Genomic DNA, 21,596 nt, shown 5'->3' on the forward strand with positions numbered 1-21,596 from the left:
TTGTACCAGAATATATAGTAAACTCCAACTCAATAAAAAAAGACAGTAACACAAATAAAAATGGGCAAAGGATTTGAATAGACTTTTCTCCAAAGAAGATAGGCAAATGGCATATGAAAAGGTGTACAACATCATGAGTCATCAAGAAAATGCAAATCAAAACCACAAGATACCATTTCATATCCACTAGGATGGCTAAAACACAAAAGACAGATAATAAACGTTGGCAAAAATGTGGAGAAACCGGAACTCTCGTTTCTAGTGGGAATGCCCACCAAAAACTTGTATGCTAAAACTCATAGTAGCATTATGTACATAGCCACAGAGTGGAAACAATCCAAATGCCCATCAACTAATGAACAGATAAAAATAACATGAGGTATTTTCATACAACAGAATATTATTGAGCAGTAAAAAGGAATAAACTACTAATACATGCTACAACATGGAGGAATCTTGGAAACATCATGCTAAGTGGCTATAGTTTGGACGTGGTTTGTCCCCGCCAAAATTCATGTTGAAATTTGATCCCCAATGTGGCAGTGTTGGTGGGACCTAGTGGGAGGTGTCTGAGTCACAGGGGTCCCTCATGAATAGATTAATGTTCTCCTCAGGGATAATGGATGAGTTCCCATGAGAGTGGGTTATTAACAGAGTCCGGCTCTCTCTTGCTTCCTCTCTCACCATGTGGTCTCTGCACATGTCCATGCCCCCTTCTGATTTCTGCCATGAGTGGAGGCAGCATGAGGCCCTCAACAGATGCAGCTGCCCAATCTTGGACTTTTCAGCCACCAGAACCATGAACCAAATAAACATCTTTTCTTTATAAATTATCCAGCCTCAGGTATTGTGTAATAACAACACAAGTGGACTACGACAGAAGCCAATTTAAAAAAAAAAAGACCACATATTATACGATCCCATTTATATGAAATGTCCAGAAGAGCCAAACCTACAGAGATAGAAAATGTCTACAGAGATAGAAGCAGATAAGTGATTGCCTGGGGTGGAGGGTGGAGGACAGGGAATGGGGAGTGAGTGCTAATGGGTAAGGGGCTTCTTTTTTGGGTGATAAATGTGTTCTAAAATTAGATTGTGGTCATAGTTGCACAACCCTGTGAATATACTAAAAGCCACTGAATTATACATCATAAATGAGTGAATTGTATAGTATATATAAATTATACTTCAATAAAGCTGTTTAAAAAAGAGTAGCACTCAGAATAAATCTCAAAAAACAAAACCTCCACTAAAGCTTAATACCAAAGTAAATATTAAATTCAGTTGCGGCACCACTCACAGAAGAGCCAGTACATCCAAAACAGGTGGATTCAGGCTACGATTTTCTCTATCTTACAATAAATGCCGCATTTTCAAACAACAGTAAATAGAGGTTCCCTGATAACATAATGTTTCCTTGCCCAAACAATAACACAAGCTGGTAAGGAACCCAGTTCTCCACAGACAACTCCAGGAACAAAATGGTGTTAGGGAGAGAAACACTGAGCTGCAGGTTCAAGACGTGATGGGGGGGATGGAGAAAAAGGTCCGAGGAGGTAACATCTGAAATACTGGTAGGGAATCGCCAATCTCTGGCTGCCTCTTAGGAGTGTGGCCCTATGATGGTTATTAATAGCTTTTGAACTGGCATGCTGTTATAAACTGTCATAATTGTCCATCACGTTCTATGAGTCTAAATAGGGTCCCAACTTCTTATTTCAATAAAGAGTATCATTAAGAGGATTATATATATGGGGAGAATCAATCCTATTCCTAAAGACACTAGGAGCCCTCAAGTGAATACAACCTAATATCACATAGGAGAACACGTAATAAAAGAGAAATAGGCATACCTCCCAGAGCATAGAGTAATTCCAAAGCTTGAACCATCGACTGTGCTGGAGGGGGCTGCAAATAAAACAAAAATCCTCCTAAATCAATTTCTTTGGGCAACAGACATAAAAATGTAACCATTTCCCGCTCAAATCCACTCTCTCCTCTAACATGCCCCATACTTCCCAGCCTTCTTGGCACCCTTAGTATAATGCAGCCTGTAGGCTCAGCTTGATTAAATGCTTCCCCTTGAAGCCCTCCCTCAGCCTCCCCTCCACCAGAAGCGATGGGTCCCTACCTCAAACTCCCTATTCACTTCCCCTAAACTCTCCTCGACATTTCTAACTTTCATTTCACAGGCTCAACGTTCGACCACACTGGGAGCCCCAGGATACTACAGCACTTGGGAGGACTTATCTCTGCATCACCCAGAGCCCCATGCCAGGCCTTGCCTGTGGTGGGTGAACAGCATATGGTGAATTTGAATTGCTGAAAATACCAGAATGCTAGAGAACCCGAAGTTAAGCAAAGCTGATGCTGTGACCTTCAGTCTGATTCTCTGGATCCACACCTCCTCCTTTCTTTCTACAAATCCTTACTGGGCACCTACTAAGTGCCATGCATTATTATTTTGTTCTAAGTTATTTGGTTTCTATAAGCCAGGTAAAATTATAGTATTTTTTCAAACTGCATAGCTTTTTTTCTGAATGCATTCACGGAACCAATGTATTTAAAGCATCGCATTGTTTCAGCTCAATTTTACAGATGAGGAAAGTGAATAAAAGTAAGTAAAAGACATTTGAACAAGATCATATATGCAGGTGGTAGCAAAACCAGAAGCTGTCTCACCTCATTTTTTCCAATCTATTTCCCCCACTTGGTTTGCCAAGGAACAAAGTAGAACTTTTAAAAGCTGTAATGATTGCACACCCAGGTACAAACACTTACGAGGGCAGAAACTAAACCTATCTGATTCATTACACAGAGAGTATTCAACAAATCACTGTTGAGCAAATCATGTACGTGATCCACAAGCCTCTCCTCAGTGCCATGAAATCTTTCTTTACAAAGAGCCAAAATGTACAACACCTAATGGAGGAGCTTAAACCCTCTGGGGATCTCTCAGGAACAGCAAAGCTCTGAATTAGGTTATAACGATTACAGAAAAAAACTAACAAGCTCCTCTCTGACTCCTTTAAATCCCTGCCCCTATTTCCAGTCAATAATCACCAATCAAAAAAATTTACAACCCACCCCACCCCGAAATCACATCCATAGTATGTTCACCTAAACACACACCAGTATTTCTCTATATAATCCTCAGCTGACTTAGGATCATATAAAGATTGTTTTAACATATTTGGAATTATTGGGTAGGCATAATTTTGTTCTTTTCGCCATGTTTTTCCATTCTCATTGTCACCTGTGCCCAAAGAAGCTTCACAATAATTACTTGGGGTAGCTGCAAAACACTCCTTCACGGTCATACCCCACAAAGAAGTCAATTTTCTTATTCCTGGGCAATTGAGTTGCTTTGAGTTTTTCACAACGGTGAATAACACTGCTAAATATACAAAATCATGTGTACCCTGTGACTTCAACTATAAAAAATACAATTCAGGGGAAAATAACTAGAAGGGAGTATATGAAGATGAATTTATATGTATTTTTTTTCCATTTTTCAGTTGTCCAAAAGTTTTGTTATGATTTTTGTTGCTTATATGTTTAAATTTAATATAAAATAATGCTATAAGCTTTACCATATATATAAGCTTTTTTCTTTTGAATTATTTTTTTCAAGTGAAATTTCCATGAGAAAGAATAGCAGGCATTTCTATGGCTTGTTAAATATTATCAGAAAATCCTGCATGAGGATAGAAACCGAGTATAAAACCACCAGCAATACAGGAAGAACTCACTTTTCCAAACTGTGTCAGCTCTGGATTTCATCATTCTTCTTTACAGTTGATCATTTACTTAGTGCAAAGGCTTCCTCTACAGCTATCTCCGTGTGCTCTCATCTCTCTCCTAGAGAGGCTCAATGTGTCCTAAAGTTTACAATTTGTGCTGTTTCTTTCCCTTAGATTTTTCTTAGTGGATGTTTGATTTACTCTAAATGTTGTATGTATGAAAACTCTTTGTATATTTTAAGATATTTATCTGTCATTTCTGCCTAAGTTTTCCTTTAATCTTACATGGGAGGCTTTACATAAGCTCTTAAAATCGCATATACTGCTCATCTTTTCTTTACAATATCTTTCACTGCACACCAATAATCAAAGTGCACGTTTTCTCTATACTTATGGTAAGCACACAACTACTTTCTTTGGAGGGGTTGGTATTTGTACATTCTGTTCATTCACCTAGTTTACCATGACATATGACACTAGGGACTTTATTATCCAAGAATCCAGACCTGTCACACAATACCAATACAGCTGGGATAGAACAAAGAATAAAAATGCAAGTTATCAAATCATAAAAATTATAGAAGGAAATATGAGTGAATATGTATTAACTGATACAGATAAAATAAGTGCTTCAAAGTCAGGCACAGTGGCATGCACCTGTAATCCCAGCTACTCGGGAGGCTGAGGCAGGAGGATTGCCTGAGCCCAGAAGTTTGAGACCAGCCTGGGCAACACAGCAAGACCCCATCTCAAATAAATTAAAAAAAAAAAAAAAAAAAGGAGCGCTTTATAAGCACAAGAATAGCATAAAAGCAAAGATAGAAAGATTTTACCATAGATATGTTTACAATGTCTGCACATTAAAAAACAAAAAGCCAGTAAAATACAAATAACAGAAAAAAATAGCAAAAAATATTACAGACAAAGGTGAATCTCTTTAATATTTAAAGTATTCTTGGAAAGTCACTAATAAACACTAATTCTAACAGATAAATGACTTAACAATTCAGAAGAACTAAAAAATGGCGATTAAAAATTTACCTTATAAGAAATGAAAAAAAAAAAAAAGGTAAAGATAACATCCACTCCCTCTCTGGGCAGTCAAATTAGCAAAGCTAAAAGAAACAAACACGGCATGACAGGAGCACCAAGAGCTGGACATTCACGCACTGCTGAAGCTGACACAGTGCAGCAATCTGGCTGAGTATCAGGAGCTATGACAACAGGACTGCAGCCCTTTGACCCATTAATTCCACTCATAGAAACCTGCCTTAGGAAACAAGCAGACTCGCAGTCAGCCATAGGGTCTTCCTGCAGCTCTACCAAAGCCCTTGGGGCTCCCCCAGTCATGGTGCATCTAGGCCCTCTTGCATCTAGGCCTACACACAGACTCGCTGTCCTGGAACTCTCCACCCCTTTTAAGCTGGTAAAATCCTACTTGGATTTCAAGTTTCATTTCAGACATGACTAACGAGGCCGGGGGCTCTTCCTCTCTGAGCACTGGGCAGCTTCTCTGTAATTACCCACTTACTTGTCTCTCTCCCCCAGCAGACAAGAACAGGAATTAGGTAAGAACGGGAATTGTGGCTGCCTTATCTGGCTGTTTCCCCCATGCTCTGCAAAGTACACACAACATATGACCTGAGGAGTAGGGCAAAAAAAGGAAAGATGGCGTGCCCTACAACAATGTCCTGACATCCCCCATGAGCTCTCCTGCCTCCCTGTGGCCCCAGACGGCAGGCAGGACTTACCGACATGAAGTGGAACCTGAGGACATTGTCAATTCCCAGTGCTTTCAGCTGCAGGATGACAGGTGCCAAATTGCTACGCTGCATCTCAGGAACGGTAGATTCGGGCAACTTGTCGAAGGCTTCCTCTGAGGATAGGAAATCAGAACTGTTTGGGATCAAATGTCACAATCAAATGCAATCATTGTGCCAAAGGGACAGTTTTTCTTCTGTACCTTGAACAAGAGCTCTAGGATTCTAGGAGCAGATGAATATGATATTATAATATAATGTTGTTATTATATTTAAAAAAGACCATTCTATTTAAAAATACTTTCGATAAATATATTTGAACAGTACACCTTTACAAAAGTTTGTCTTTTTACTTTAGAATGCTATTTTTCAAGTGCTTTTTGTCAGCAAAACATTAAACCAAAACAAGTGTTTGTGGACTCAGCATCGGTGCCCAGTTACCAGCATGTCTGCTTGGGGTAGAGAAGTCAAGGAGGTAAGAACTGCACACATAAGCTAAGAGCAACTTCAAAATAGCTCACCAAAATAGCAACCAAAATACAACAAATGACCAAATCTTGTAACAGGCAAAAATGGTCCAAATCTAACTTTTTAAATCAAATGAGCCAGACACTCAACATCACACCCAGAATCAGATGCTGCCCCAAACACATTAAAGAATGATTACATATCCCATCAGGAACAAAAGGTGACCTTAAACAGGAACACACATCACAAGACACAGAGATCCCAAGATGGGAGGGGCAGAAAAGGGGGTGGGGAGAGGAAGAGACCTCAGGAGCCTCTTTATAAAAGCTAGGCAAAAAGGGAAGAGGAAGGAAGAGATTAAATCATTTTTGTACATATTCAGAAAGCTTACGGATTACATAGAGAATGCTCCACCCACAAAATCCTCTCACATCAGTCAACATTTGAGCTGATGCACACCCTTCTTAAACAACACGAGGGTGGCCCAACTTCCGTTCAGATCATAAAGCTTTAGTGAACTAGAGAATTAAAAAACAAACCAAAAAAAAGAGTCATGAAGAAACAGCACTATCACTAAAGAACATAAAAAAGGTTTGCTCTGAGAAACAATCAATGTTCTATGGACTGACCGATAGAAATTGCCAAATGCATGGGTCTAACTGGAAGGTTCTGGATGACAGGCAACAGGAGGAAGTTCCAAATGGGATACTCCCTTCAGTTTCAAGAGCATTTTGGGTCCAGCTTTTTGGTAGGATAACCATATTTCCAAGCACTCTGCTGACCAAGGGAGAAGCGAAGTTACCAGACAAGAGGACGACCCTGCCGAGAAGATGCTCACAAGCAGCAGGTGTTTCCTGTGAGTCCAGTAACACCCAAACTCTCCTGAGGACGGGAGCGTGGGAGGCATTGGGCCAGGAGCTGCAGGAGCCGCAGCCAATCCCTTGCAAAGCTTCAGTGATATGAAGAGACCAGACTGGGAGGAGGAACAGGCGAGGTCCCAGTGAGTGGTCCTCCCAAAGGGAAACGGAGGCTCAGGGAAGGAGGACAGCACAGCCACCAGAAGGCACCTAGGGCAGCTTCAAAAGGGAGTGGCCATTCGAGAGGATTTAAAGGATAAGGAGGAACTTTTGGGCAAACAGGAAACAGCTCGAGGAAAAGGTATCCAAGTGGGACAGCAGAGGGCAGCCTAAGAAGAGTATCATTCAACTGGGAGGCAGCGGAGGGTAGGTGTCGGCGGTTAGTAGGAGAAGCTAAGGAGAAAAAGTCCTGGAAGGTTCTGGGGGCTGGATACTAATGCACTCGTTACTGTCGGGTGGCACCTCCCCAACCCCACTTCCACTAAAACTGCTCCTGCTACAGGAGTCAGTGACCTTTCACCCAAATCCACCTGCCTATCTTTAGCCCACATTCTAGTACATGATTTCTGTGGTGCACGAGATGATGCTGGCCATTTCCTCTTTAAAAGTAACTTGAGCTCCTTAAAAGTTAAACACAGAATTAATTATCATAGGACCCTGCATTACCCAAATGAATTAAAAGCAGGTACTCAAATACACATACATGCACATTCACTGCAGCTCTATTCACAATAGCCAAAAGATGAAAACAGCCCATCAACAGATGAATGAATAAACAAATTGTGGTTTATCTATACAATGGAATATTATCCAATCATAAAAAGGAATGGAGTACATGCTACAATGTAGATGAACCACGACGATGCTAAGTAAAAGAAGCCAGACACAAAAGGTCACTTACTGTATGATTCTATTTATACGAAATATCCAAAAGAGATAAATCCACGGAGAAGGACACAGATTGCTGATTGCCAGGAGCTGAGAGTAATGGGGAGAAACTGCTTCATGAGTAAGAGGTTTTACTTTGGAGTGATGAAAATGTTTTGAAACTATATAGAGGTGGTGGTTGTACAACATTGTGAATATAATAAATGCCACTAAATTGTTCACTTTAAAATGGTTAATTTTGTTGTGTAAATTTCACCTCAAATTATTTTTAAAAAGAAAAGTACCTTGAAACTTTCTCCTCCTCTGCATTTCAGAATGTCTTTTAGTCCTGGCTCTCCTTTTCCCACTCCAGCCCTTCCTTCTTAGCATCTTCAGTGGTTGCGCTTACTTCTCTGGCCTTCAGTTCTGCCTATTCCCTCCCTGCCAAAATTCCTTCCCCTAAGTACTTGCACACTCCAGCCTGCTGCCTGGAGTGCTGAAACTGATCTCCCCTGCTACCCCTTCACCTGGATAACTACTGAGCTGCCAATAAAGTGAGGCTCAAACACCACCTTGGACGTGAAATGCTCCCCAGGTCCCCAGCAGGGGAACACTGGGCCTGTTCTCTGCTTCCAAGGCTCTCTATTTTTTATGGCAGCCCTACCACACCATGATATGATGATCTATTTGTGGGTTTGCCTCTACCACCAGACTGTCAGCCATGTGGCCACAGACCATGGCTTACCTAAGCCCCAAATCTCTAAGTTCTAGCACCACACCCAGCACAAAGCAGGTGCTCTGTAAACATGTGTTAAAGAAAGAACATCAAAGACTGAACAAGGACAATGGTAATCAGAAGGGAAAGGAAGAGATAAAAGGCAGAGCTAAAACCCCTGGACCTTCTTCAGAGGTAGCTATAGCAACGGAAACAAACAGAACAAAAGGAAACAACCCTGGACCTGGTGAGTGAGAGCAGATGGATACTGGAGACAGGAGGGAATCATCAGTGACTTAGAAATTGAATCTGGACAACTGAGGAAAACCTCGGTATCGCTCCCCACAAAAGAGAAGTGCAGAGGAAACAGCAGCTCTGGGCACATCATCACCTGTAGGGAAGGCTGTCTTCAAGCTGGAAAGAAAGCTCCTAAGGGCTAGGAGAGTGTGTATTGGACTCTCATTCTGCCCCCTCAGAGCCTAGCGTGGTGCATGGCACAGAGTTGTTTACCAGCTGTTTGTTTTCTATGAAAGACTGTCAGGACAGACTCTCCATTTTAGCCCAGCAAAGATGCTCGGAATCAGAGGTAAAAGTGGAACCCAATGTGAGGCCCCACAGAATTGAGGGATCTCAGAACAGGAAAACACCCACTAAACCAAGAGAAAGGTAAGAAAAGACAGGACCTCAGACAGAGCCCGTGCTCCAGGGGCACATGGCTACAAACAGCCCTGAGCCCAGACACCATTTAGGTTGGAACGGGGATGGCAAACAGGTGGTGACCCACAGGTCAGCTCTGGCCGACAGGGAGCAGTAGCAAAGAAATGCTGTCTGCAGAGAGGAAGGCGGTGGGGGTCAGCTCACACAAGGCCTTGTGAGGGAGATCTGGATTTTATGTTAAGTTCTACAATCGGGGTAAATATTTGCTATATTCCCCAATGCCCAGGCTGACTAGGAGAACGTCCAAAACCCTTAAGGAAAGCCACGCTAACCTGTATAAAGGCGGTAACATTTTCCCGAGCGGCTGCGACCACCACGTCCTGCTCGTTGGTTGGCTGATGCCTGGGACACTGGCACCACCACCAAGCATTCAATAGCTGTCCTGGGATTGTAGGCTCGGAGTTTCACAAAGCCACAGTCGATCACATACACAACACCGCTGATTGTGATGGAGGTTTCTGCCACATTGGTGGCCACTATCACCTAAGTGTCCCACAGAAAGAAGAGAAGGAAGTCATTTTATTTGTTTTACTTTAATAAACAATTAAAAATGCTAAAAGATCTAATGATATTTATAATATTGTATAATCTGTGAGAGGCAGTTTGGTATATTAGAAAGAACGTGAGTTTCAGAGCCAGGGTGACTTGACCCTGGACAAGTTACTTAACCTCCTGAGCATCACTTTCCTCACCTACATAATAACATTTACCACCTCCCCCAGGGTTGCTGAAGGGATTAAATAAAACACATACATAAATTGATCAGAGTCTACTACTTGGCACACAGTAAATATTCAACAATGTTAGTTTTTCCCTTTTGCACAACCAAAGTAAATGACCATCTTCATTTATTCATTCACATTCTATTTGCAGAAGGTGTGCGCTTTGCCACACACTGTTCAAGGTGCTGGAGATGTATGATGGACAAGACAGATAAGGTCCCAGCTCTCCCAGAATTTACTCTGGCATGTTTGGGGTGGAAATGTGCTAAACATAAATAAGAAGTTAATCTCAGACAGTGACAAATATTATAACAAAAATCCGACCAGGTAATACGACGCAGCATACAATATGTATAATATATATCATAATATTGTAATAAAAGGGCATAGTAACAGTACATTGGTTGGCCAGGGAAAGCCTCTCTGAAAGACGACTTTGAATGCAGACCTGAATAAGAGGAAGCAGCCAACCCTACAGAGATCTAAGCAGAAAAACAGTTCAAATGAAGGACAGTAGAGCAGCCAGAGTACAGAGTAAGTACAAGATGAGGCTGGGGAGGGAGGTAGAGACCAGATCATGCGTGGTCTCTGGACCACTGTGAGATATTTGCATTTTATCCCACATATACTGGGAGCTGCCCCCATGAGTTTTAAGCAACAAAGGACATGTATATATGGCACTTAGAAATTTTCTCAGGTACTTTTCGTTTTATAAATCATCTTATAAAAGTCATTTTATAAATGATCATTTTATAAAAATCTTCCTAATATTTTTATGTAGTAGAGAGTTAAGATTTTATGCTATAAAACTATCTAAAAGTTATTATTTATGTTCGACAGCTACAAAAACTGAGACCAGAGGTTAAATAACTCATGCCAGGGCACACAGCAACCCCAGGTCTCCTGATTGGTTGGCTGCAATTAATGTTTCACTGGGCAGACTCAAGTTCCTCCACCCCAATGGCCAAGAGGCTGAGCACCCTCTTCCAAGTGGTCTGAAACTGGAAGTGGATCCTCAGACCATCCCTCACCTACTTTAGTCTTTGCCACCCGTTGATAAACAGCTACTACAATATAAGCTGACATCAGGCCAGTTCTATGCAGTCCTCATGTAATGGAAGGAACAGCACAGTCAGGCCCAGGGGTACAATGAGCAGTGAGCAGACTGGCTGCCTGCTGCCTCCTTCAAACTGACGCTTTCCACCACACCCTTCCCCACCCCAAGTTCAAAGCTAAAGATTTCCATGCCACACCTTGAATTAATTGATTTAAACTTGGCTCTATAGGCAAACTGATACCTAAATGATTTAGACCATTCCTAGTAACTTATCTATTGTTCCTGACTAACCACAATCCACCAAAACAGTCCCACGAGCCAAGGCAATGTTGTGTCGTGGGAAATATTGGGCAGGCAGAAGAGAAGCAAAGAGAAGTCACCTGCTCTGATTTAATTACTGTCAGAGTAACCCTTCTGTGGGGCGGATTTAGAAATCTTCACCACACATTATTTATGGTGTGCTTTTAAATCTACTACACAGAAACATGAACCTAAAACTCTGACAGAAACATTCCTGTTTAGCAAGTTGCACGTCAATTAAAAAAAAAAATCTTTCCAACATATGGAAAGGTTAGCAAAGGGGCACCGATGTGATTACAAATGGTTGCAAACACCCGTGGTCCTCAGGAGAGTCTCACCTTTCTGACACTGCGCGACACCCTTTCAAACACTTTCATTTGCTCAAAGGAAGGCAGTCCCGCGTACATGGGGAGCACTCGGAGGTGTCTCTTCATCCCAGTGCGAGCGAGTGCTCGAGCCTGCTCAATCAGCATAGATACAACAGTTTCTACCTCTTCCTAAAGACAATGAACCAGGAACCAAAGAAACCGAGATTCATTTGATTATCATTTCATCATACTGAAAGAAAATGAGAGTTGGGATCAGGATTTTCATTTTGGTCAGATTCAAGAATTTCACTGCTATCATGTTCCACTCTGGGACGGTATTTAATCAAATGCTACTGAACAATGATGCAAAGTGGGGTAAAAATGTGTAACGAATATTAATTACTAAAAATCTATACTATCTGCAGTGAATAGTAAAGTTCCCAATAAATAAAAACAATGACTGTTTTACTCAGCTCACATGTGCATGTCAAACAAGCATTTCATGCACATGGACAAGTTGTAGCATATAAAATCGTTGCACGCTTTCTCCAGAAAAGATTACTGCACTGAAGAAACGTTTGGCAGTGGAAAGAAAAGATTACAGGTGGAGGATAGCTATGAACAGTGCTACCACCTTGAGTGCACACTTGGGCTTGTTCAGTTGTTTTTTCTGTAACGTAGCCACTTGTCACCTCTAGGATGAGTTGTGACACCTTTGTGTCACTGGGAAAAGAGGTGTGTATGCAGCAGCAACACGCATGCAGCAAAATGTTCCTAATGCAATATTCCCTTCTGGCAAACAGTACAGCCTACTGACACAACTCTCTAATTTATTTTGGAATCAGCTAATAAATTTGAAATACATTTAACCCTTTGGAGATAGAACAGGCAGAAGCTAAGGACTCCCTAACAATCTAGTTGGTAGATGAATGACATCAAACCAAACAAGTATTTACAAAATTAAGTAACCATAAAATAAAATAAAACATGAAATAAATGACTGAGTAAATTAGCAGGGCCTGTGTTAATTTTGGTGCTGCCTTAACACGCCCCATCACGGAGAGGTCCAGTGGAATTACCTGGCCAGTAAGAAATGCTAATATGTCTCCATCACCCTCCGTCTGGTGAATTTTCACCACCGTTTCCACAGTTGATTTGATGTAATCTGGAACAGGACTGAAAAGACGTGGGATGAATTCATCAGTAGAATATTCTCGTTAATTACAGATCAATTACCCTAATAACCTGGCAGCAAACCATCCACAAAGCTAGTTTGGGCCTGCCCAGCAGGTAATTAGTACATGGAGAAATAAAATAAATATTCACTATTTTTTATCTTTGTTAAAATGCACCATTCGGAAAGAATCCATAATTATATATAAACTATGATTCTTAGCTTTATGAGCAAAGAAATAAAAATGATATACTCATGCAAATAGATGTGCTATCTTTAACATGCAAAGACACAGGGCCAATGAAAAATCAGGGACTGTGGTCCTGGTGCTGAATCCGGCCTGTTTTCCCTCCCAACCACTGGCAACATGTATGAGTCGGTGGACGGAGCTGGTGGATGTGCTCTCCGGACAGAACAACTCAGAAGTCAAGCCCACAACTCTCTGGATTTATCAGCCATTGGACCAGACTCCTGGTCTTTGCTTGCCCGGTGACTGTGTACAGGAATTAGGATGGTTCCTTTCCTGTCCATGGGGGCTCCTCCCAAAAATGCCAACCAGGACTTCTCACCAAGGATGTAGAGAGCTGAGAACCAAATCATCAAATCACCAGCACTGCTCCCACTGACAGGCACCCTTGTAAACCCCAGTTCTGACAATTACCACGCTCCTCGCCTGCAACCTTTCCCCACCTCGCTCTCTCCAACTGAGCTACTGGCCATATATTCAGGGAAATGTGCACATCAGTGTCAAGAGTTTAAACTACATTCAGCAGTGATGCTGCGCAGGGTTTCTGAACATTCTAGATCAATGACAGGAGACACAAAACATGCTCCTCCTCATCCCCTTAGACCTGCGAGCAGATGCAGTTCCCTGTCACCCCACATTACAGGCGGAGTTTTCTAATCACCACCATCAACAATTTAAGCATCATCAAACCTTTGCAGATAAAAGATATCCACTGGGAATGTTCGCCCTTCCACTGTAAGGATCACACATGTATCCCTGGTTGGGTCACTGGTTTCATTTTGATTGAAGAAATCCCGAAATTTCTAAAAAAAAAAGAATAAAAAATAAATTCTTCATTTCTCTCAGAAAAAGAGTTCATAGTAATTCATGGAAAGAAAGGTGTGATTCAAGTTTGATACAGGTTAAATAAGGCTGATGTGGAGCTCTACGTGGAAAGCACAGATGTGCTCATACAGTTATCAGTTTATAAAGGAAACTTTTACTTCAGTAGGTATGTTCCTGCCCCCACTGTTACTGGTTTTAGGCCACTTGATGGCAGGGATGGTATCTTCTCCATCTTCACATGCCCTACAGGAGTTAGCGCAACAGTTTGTGTGGGGTAGGCCATCAATTGTACACGTCCCCAACACTCCCACAGCACCCTCTTGGGAGAAGTAGCTCTTGGCAGTTTCTGCCGAGCAAGTGACCACATCAAATTCAATGGTACTTGACCAACAGAATTGCAGCCTAGGACGAGACCTGGCCAGAGCAGGGAAGGAAACAACAGCAAAGATCCTCTCTTGGGGTATGTATGAGCCCCCCACACAGATCCCCCTTCATACACACAGATCTCACCCCTCCCCTCGCAGGGAAGGCACACAATGGGCAAGAGGATGGGATGAAGGGAGGAATGGCCCCAGCTCCCCAGGGGTCCCGCTGAATGTTGCTTAAGTCCCAGCACACTCTGCATCATAGCAAGGCATGACAAATTTCCTACTTTCTACCATCCCACTTAAAAAATTACTTCCAGGCCAGGCGCAGTGGCTCACGACTGTAATCCTAGCACTCTGGGAGGCTCACATGGGAGGATTGGTTGAGGCCAGGAGTTCAAAATCAGCCTGAGCAAGAGCAAGACCCCATCTCTACAAAAAATAGAAAAATTAGCCAGGTGTGGTGGTATGTGCCAGTAGTCCCAGCTACTACGTAGGCTGAGACAGGAGGATCACTTGAGCCCAGGAGTTTGAGATTGCAGCGAGCTATGATGATGCAATTACATTGTAGCCCAGGTGACAGAGCAAGACCCTGTCTCAGAAAAAAAATTACTTCCACAAAGTCAACTGTATCAACTGTAACTGCTGTAGGCAGATATGAAGCAGGCTATTTTTTAAATCTCTGTGCCACACCAAAAGACAACGAGAGGCAATTGTGAGCAATTAATAAGAATGAATTAACAACGAATCTAAGAAAAGACTTGGACATCACAGTTTTCAACACAACAAAAACCATTTAGAATACTTTTTAAATTTAATTTGACAATTTTTAAGAGAGAGAGGGAGGTGGAAAAGGTGAGAAATAAAATTGAGATGCTCTGTGCAGCTTGGCCATGGAGGAGGTAACTAGAGGTGAGGTCAGGTTTAGTCCTCAAAATAGCATTCCAGCAGATGTCATAGGTGAAGGAGATAAGAATTAATTAAAGACAGCAACAAAGAAGCTTTAACCCAAAAGTTATCGTGGGCAGACCTAAGACAACAGACTCCTACAGCCTGTGAAAAGATCAGAGAAACCAGCCTGGGTACACACAGACATCTGTCTTAGCCATGCGGAGCTTTTTCTCTCTCCAAGTTGTTCTGCACCCCTGAAACCAGGAGACAGGAGCCAGGGGCCAAGCCCTTTCCACACCTCACCCAGATTACAGGACTGGCCTCCTTATTGGCATCTCCATACCTACTCTGGTCTCTTCTACACAGCACCCAGAATAATCTTTCTAGAACCTAAATATGATCAAGTCATTACCCTATCTCACACCATCCCCAAGGCTCCAAATCAGACACAAGATGGAGCCCATACTCCTTCACATAGCCTGTAAGGCCTTCCATCACCTGATCCCTGCCAACCCCTCCATCTTAATCTCCCACTGCTTCCCATTCAATCAAATTCATTCGACCCAAGCACCTGCTCTGTGCCAGACACTGCTTTAAGTGGAAAGGATAAAACAAAGGGCAAGACAGTCAAAGTCCCAATCTTCATGGAGCTTTCAGTTTAGTGATGGGAGACACACAATAAACACCTGAATATACATACAATGTCAGGTAGTGATGAGTACTAAACAGAAGCAAAATGATCAGAGTGGGAAGACAGAGAGCAGTAGGGGTGTTTTAGATAGGGTCATCAGGAAAGGCCTGAGAGGAGATGACAAAATGATCAAACCTGGCATGAAGTAAGAATACCTGGGGGAAGAATGGTCTAGAAAGAGGGTCCTCCCAGAGCAGAAGCATGCTTGGGTTATTTTGAGGAATAGCAAGGGGACCAGTGGGGCTGACGCGCAGGGAGCAATGGAGAAAGTGGAAGGAGATGAAGTCAGAGAAGTGGCTCGGGGACAGATCACCCACATGAGCCTGGCAGGCAAGGTAAGACTCAAAGCTCCTAGAACACATGATTTGATGCCCCTGTGGTTCCGTACATGCCTAGCGTCCATCTCCACCTCTGCATATCTGGAAAACTGCTGTGCATCTTTCAAGCCCAGCTGGGATGTTACCTCCTCTGAGAAAGGTTCTGGGCACCCCCAGCTGGCTGGAGTTAAGGATGGCCGACCTCAGTACCCTGAACACACTAAACTGGAAACATCTATGTGTCTGCTTCCACAATGAGTCAGGGAATGTACAAATCACCTGTAGCTAGCATGGTGCTTAGCATACATACATAGCAAGTGGCCAAAAATATTTGTTGAGGTGAACTGCTGTTTGCACTAAGATATTAGTCATCAAGAGAGAAAAATAATGTGAACTCAGCCATAAAAAATTTTAACATGGAAATTATTACATATACACAGGGGAAACTTCAATTATACAGAAAAATCTAAATATATATGCTATAATCATAAATAAATTCAAGAAACATAGCCTCATACTGAAAAAAATTTAAAAAAAAGAAGCTGCCCTTGTATGGAGATAGTATGTTGAGAAATAAGACAAGTAGGTAATTAGGAACTCAATTAATTACAGACCGATTTCCACCCACAAGCTGAAATGGAGTATCCTCTCATTATATGAAATCTAGGACATCTGATGGTTCCAAAAGGAAGGTAGGCCATCCTGCCAGATAAGCTCTTGCTACAGGTAACTTCCCAAGGGTATGTCCAACAATTCCAGTGTTTGTGGGGGTTGCAGGGGCGGGGAGCGGGCAGCTGCTCTTACCTCTGCATCCAGAGTAGCGGAAGCCACAATCAATCGAAGATCTCCACGCTTTTTCTGAATCTAAAAAAAGAAGGCATTAGGAACAATGATAACAGTGCAATACTTATGGATAAAATAATTTGATATCTGAAATTTACTTCAAAACAATTCAGCAAGTGTATTTTTTTTTTTTTTTGCCGAGGGGAGCTTATAGATGAAACAAGACTGACCACAAATTAGTAACTCTTAAAATCACAGGTAAAAAGGGGTTCATTACACTAATCTTTCTAGTTTTGTAAATGCATGGAATTTTCCAAAATAAAAAGCTTCTAAAAAAAAAAAAAATCATAGAAAGTATAAAGGAGCTTTAAAATCCCAATCTGAATTTACTGAGAATAAAACCATTTTTTCCTGATAGTTGAGTCGTGGGATAGTCTGAATCTATGTATATACAATTAAAATATGAAAAAGTATACCAAAACTAAATAATAAATGACAGCACCAAGACAGAAATATAGACAAAAGATATTAACAGTTATTCAAAGAAACAGATAATTAACAAGCATAGGAGAAATGATCAAATTAAGCTATGGAAAAAATATATAATGAGTTTTTTTAATCTATCACATTGGCAAGGATTTTTTTTTTTAAAGCTAATACTCAGTGTTGGTAAATATTCAGTGAAATAGGCCCTCTTATTACGCTGTTCCTAGAAAAGGTGATAACGTGGTGGGATAATTCCTCGTAAGTATCAAAAAGTCTAAATCTTTGGCCAAGGAATAAAATAATAATGACAATAATAACAGTGACAGCTAACACAGACCGAGTTCTGTGCTATTCCAGAGTCCCTGCATACAGCTGTAGAGTACACACTCTGCACAAAGATGCCTGGCTGAGGAGGCTAGGGGCATCTGAAATCCAGCCCACCCTTCCCCTCACCTAGCTATGGGCAGATGGGACATCTTTTTCTATTTTGCACCTCATAGTCTGGTTGTGACCCTATGCCTGGCACCATCCTAAGATTTTACATTATCTTATTTAAGCCTTAGAACAATGATACAGAGCAGCTCTGCCCAACAGAACACTTTTCAGTGATGAAGAGGCTCCTTAACTGCGCTGTCAAATGCAAAAGCCACTAGCCACATGTGGCTGAAGAGCCCTTGAAATATAGCATGTGTGACTGAGAAACTGAATTTTAAAATTTTATTCAACTTAAATCTAAATAGACATAGGTACAGATACAGAGACTATTAACCTCATTTTAGAGATGCATAAACTCAGTAGTCGGAATTTGAACCCAGGAAGTCTAACCTAGAGCCCGTGCCACTTCTTTCTAGAGTCTTGTGATTGGGAATTTGTCATAACAAACAATTACAAGGTACAGGAAGGGAGGCCAGAGTAGAGGTAAGGTGGAGAAGATTGGCCATGAGTTGTCATTGATGAAACCACATGATGGGTACTTGGGGGTCATTATACCTTTCCCTCTGCTCTGAGGGATGTTTGAAACCTTTATAATAAAAAGTTAAAAAAAGAGAGAGAAAAACAAAATTGAACAGATTTAATTACAGAGCTGCTCACTGCAACAGTATTTAAAATATTTAAAATCTGGAAGCCATATAAATGGCTAGCAGTAGGGGAAGAGTTAAATACTTTTATGGTAGAGATGTGATTACACACCCATTAAAAATAATGTCTTCAAAGAATATTTAATGACACAGGGAAATGATCTTGCTATAATGTTAAGCAAAATATGCAAGATATAAATTAGCACATATAATACAATCCCTACCATGTCAAAACGGATGCACATATACACACACGCACACACACACAACACAGAACAGTAAACAAAACATACAAACATTCTACCAGTGATTTTTTCCTGAATGGGTAGGATTATGGATGATTTTAATTTTTTTCCTTGGTATTCTGTTAGATTTTCCAAACTGCTACAATTACTCTCTTAATCGGGCACAAAACAAAAACATACACACAAAAAGCTGGCAGTGAAGGCATACCTTTTTTAGCAAGCCAATGGCAATGTCTGTGTACAAGGTCCTCTCATGAGCTTCGTCCAGCATGATGGCACTAAGAATCAGAGGAAAGCTCTCCGTGAGCACCTAAACAAACAACCCCACGTAACATCATCTAGACCATCAGAGGGACTTCTGGGTATTTAGACCTCATGCAAACACCTTGTATCAAAAGTAAACCCAAATCACTCCTCTTTGACAATCAGGTAATTCTTAAGCTAATAAAAACAGCGACATTAATATACCTTAATAAAAATATGGCATACTATTGCTATTTTTAAAGAGTTTTACCATCCACATTGAATTCCAATAGGATTTAGTACCTGATTTTAAATGACAACATAACCTATCACCCCACAAAGCACATAAAAATCAGAACAAGGCTCAGCCACCAGAAGACTGTTAAGCTTTAGAGACAGTCAAAAAGGCAGGTGATCACAGCTGTGATGCATGTGTATCAGACAGTCAAATGTGACATCCTCTCCCAGAATACCAGAGTCTGGGTGGAACGGCTTTAATGCTATAGTGATGGACAAAGACACACAAGGAGGGAGAAAGTGATAAATAATTATTTGGACTCTGTGTATTACATTCAACAAAACACTGGCCAGTTAGTTCTCCACAGTCACCTTCAATCCTGGGGTGTGACAGAGGCAAGACAAAAAGGACAAATCGACAGACTTTAAATAATGACTGGGATTTTAATGTGTACATTTTTGACTGTCTGTAAGAGACTATCCTACCTAAATTCTGATACAAACATCAAGGGTCCCAAAAGCCAAGATCAAGAGAAACACTTTGGGGCAGCTGAACACAGACATGAATCCCAGCAACTAACACAACTGCTTCTCAATCTGTTTGTGGACTTCGGAAACTTTAGGAAAGTTATCATAGGAAAAAAAACACATTTACCTATATTTTGTTAACAATGGATCAACCATCATTTCCCTGACCAGCATTCCATCAGTAAGAAACTAAAAAATAAAAACACAAAGTTTTAGAAATAATTTATATGGTATATTAATAATTTCTTTAAGTTCAAATACAACTTTGTATTAAGTACAACCTCTTCACCAGCATGTGTACAATTCCCACAAAGAACTATGAGAAAATGCCCCATTATCAAGCAGTGTAATTGTTTACAAAAGACTTCAAACACAGGAGCCTCAGCTGGGGTTACAAATCTTTTAGCAGAATTTCACCTGCATTTATTACGTGAACATCAACTAAGCCCCATTTCCTCTGGGCCTGCACCACTGATAACAGTTGAGCAGGCAGTGAAGACAAACCCGTGTCTACCCAAAGGAATATCATGAGTCTGAGATAACTGTTCTTCAAAGAACATACTGAATTTGGTTTTGGGTGCTGTTACACCTACAAACAAATACAGTATGTTAACAAGGCTAAACATCTCCCTCGCATGCTGTATCTTAAATGTTTTTACTTTTTTGTTTTTAAGAATGGAATACATTTCCATATTTTTCTTGGACTTGGTACTAACTGCCACATACACACATAGGAGTAAAAGTGAGAACTTGACAAAGCACCGATCAAAAACTAAGTGCCTTAAAATTATAACCAAATGGAATACAAAAACTTTCTATGAAAGACTCAAAAAGAACCACGACGTTATGTAATCCACTGAAAATTATCTAGTTCAAATATATTTGATGGTACAGAAGAATATTCCCTTTACCTAGTAAAATTAATGTCAAAGGTAACAAAATACAGAAATTTGGAAAACAGGGTCCATATTTTTACAAATCATTACATTGTTCACTTAGCTCATCTGATTATTTTCAATTTTCCTTTGTTGCAAATTGAGAAGTAAATGAGATTCTAATAACCAAATTTCATCGAAGCATTTTCATTTACTGTTTTATTGCACTATCTGATTAGACTTTGATTCTGGCATAGTGGTATGTAGTAGACACCCTGTTGAGTTGATTATACACTGATTACTACTGATACTAATATATTTTTTTCTTTTTACATTACAATAACTGGCCTGACAAGATACTAATATTTTAATATTAGCAACTAGGTCAAAGAACACATCTATAAAACCCTTTATCACATAAAAATGGAAAGTTCTAACTAATGAAAACAACATTTATGAGTTCTATGCTTTATCAATATATACTACTCTTTCCCTGTTCTTAAGTCCTTTATAGGCTTGTTTCTATAGTGAGATAGCTATTTGACTTAGTGGAAAACCAATAAAACACACATAAGAAAAGACAGCTTTGAGTCCTCATTTGATCACCAATGGGCATATAACATCAGGCAAGTCATTCAACCTCCCAGGCTTTCAACCTCTTCATCTGTAGAACCAAAGACTAAACCTGACTTCCAAGTTCTTTTCTGGGCTAAGATTCAAGGACTGCCTGAAAGAGTTCTGTACCTCCCAGGAGACTAACTTCCCTGAGAGCCAGGATGATTTCCTATACTTTCTGCCATGGTACCTGTACCCTGTACAGCAGTGAAAGGCTTGTTTTAAATTTCCCCCAAATAATCCTCTGTATTTACTCTAGGAAAAGCAGCTTGAGAACTTCACCTTAATTCTTGTAGCCAGCAGGTCGGTGCAGTCATCGAAGCGAATGCAGTAGCCCACCTCGTGGCCCAGCACTGCACCCCTTTCCTCAGCCACTCTCCCTGCAACCTTTGGGAAGAAAGATCATGCTGAAAATAGAGACATAGAAATTACTGCACAGAGCACACACTATGGAAAATCTAAAGGTCATTTATTTTTTAAA

At 40.9% G+C, this 21,596-nt stretch overlaps 1 protein-coding gene across 2 annotated transcripts in view; it reads right to left on the reverse strand.

The window, feature by feature from the left end:
* Window positions 1–21,596, reverse strand: part of DHX35 (DEAH-box helicase 35) — a 66,562-nt gene that overhangs the window by 20,970 nt on the left and 23,996 nt on the right. For both annotated transcript variants that reach the window (XM_069495638.1, XM_069495637.1), the window contains 10 exons: window positions 21,398–21,502; window positions 19,753–19,814; window positions 18,826–18,895; window positions 16,829–16,888; window positions 13,626–13,738; window positions 12,594–12,690; window positions 11,545–11,703; window positions 9,400–9,610; window positions 5,495–5,619; window positions 1,854–1,908 (listed from right to left, as the gene is read on the reverse strand). In XM_069495638.1, the coding sequence (XP_069351739.1) occupies window positions 1,854–1,908; window positions 5,495–5,619; window positions 9,400–9,610; window positions 11,545–11,703; window positions 12,594–12,690; window positions 13,626–13,738; window positions 16,829–16,888; window positions 18,826–18,895; window positions 19,753–19,814; window positions 21,398–21,502 (1,057 nt within the window). The remainder of the gene's footprint in view (window positions 1–1,853; window positions 1,909–5,494; window positions 5,620–9,399; window positions 9,611–11,544; window positions 11,704–12,593; window positions 12,691–13,625; window positions 13,739–16,828; window positions 16,889–18,825; window positions 18,896–19,752; window positions 19,815–21,397; window positions 21,503–21,596) is intronic.

The sequence above is a fragment of the Eulemur rufifrons genome, chromosome 20 (genome assembly GCF_041146395.1).
Source record: "Eulemur rufifrons isolate Redbay chromosome 20, OSU_ERuf_1, whole genome shotgun sequence".
NCBI lineage: Eukaryota > Metazoa > Chordata > Mammalia > Primates > Lemuridae > Eulemur > Eulemur rufifrons.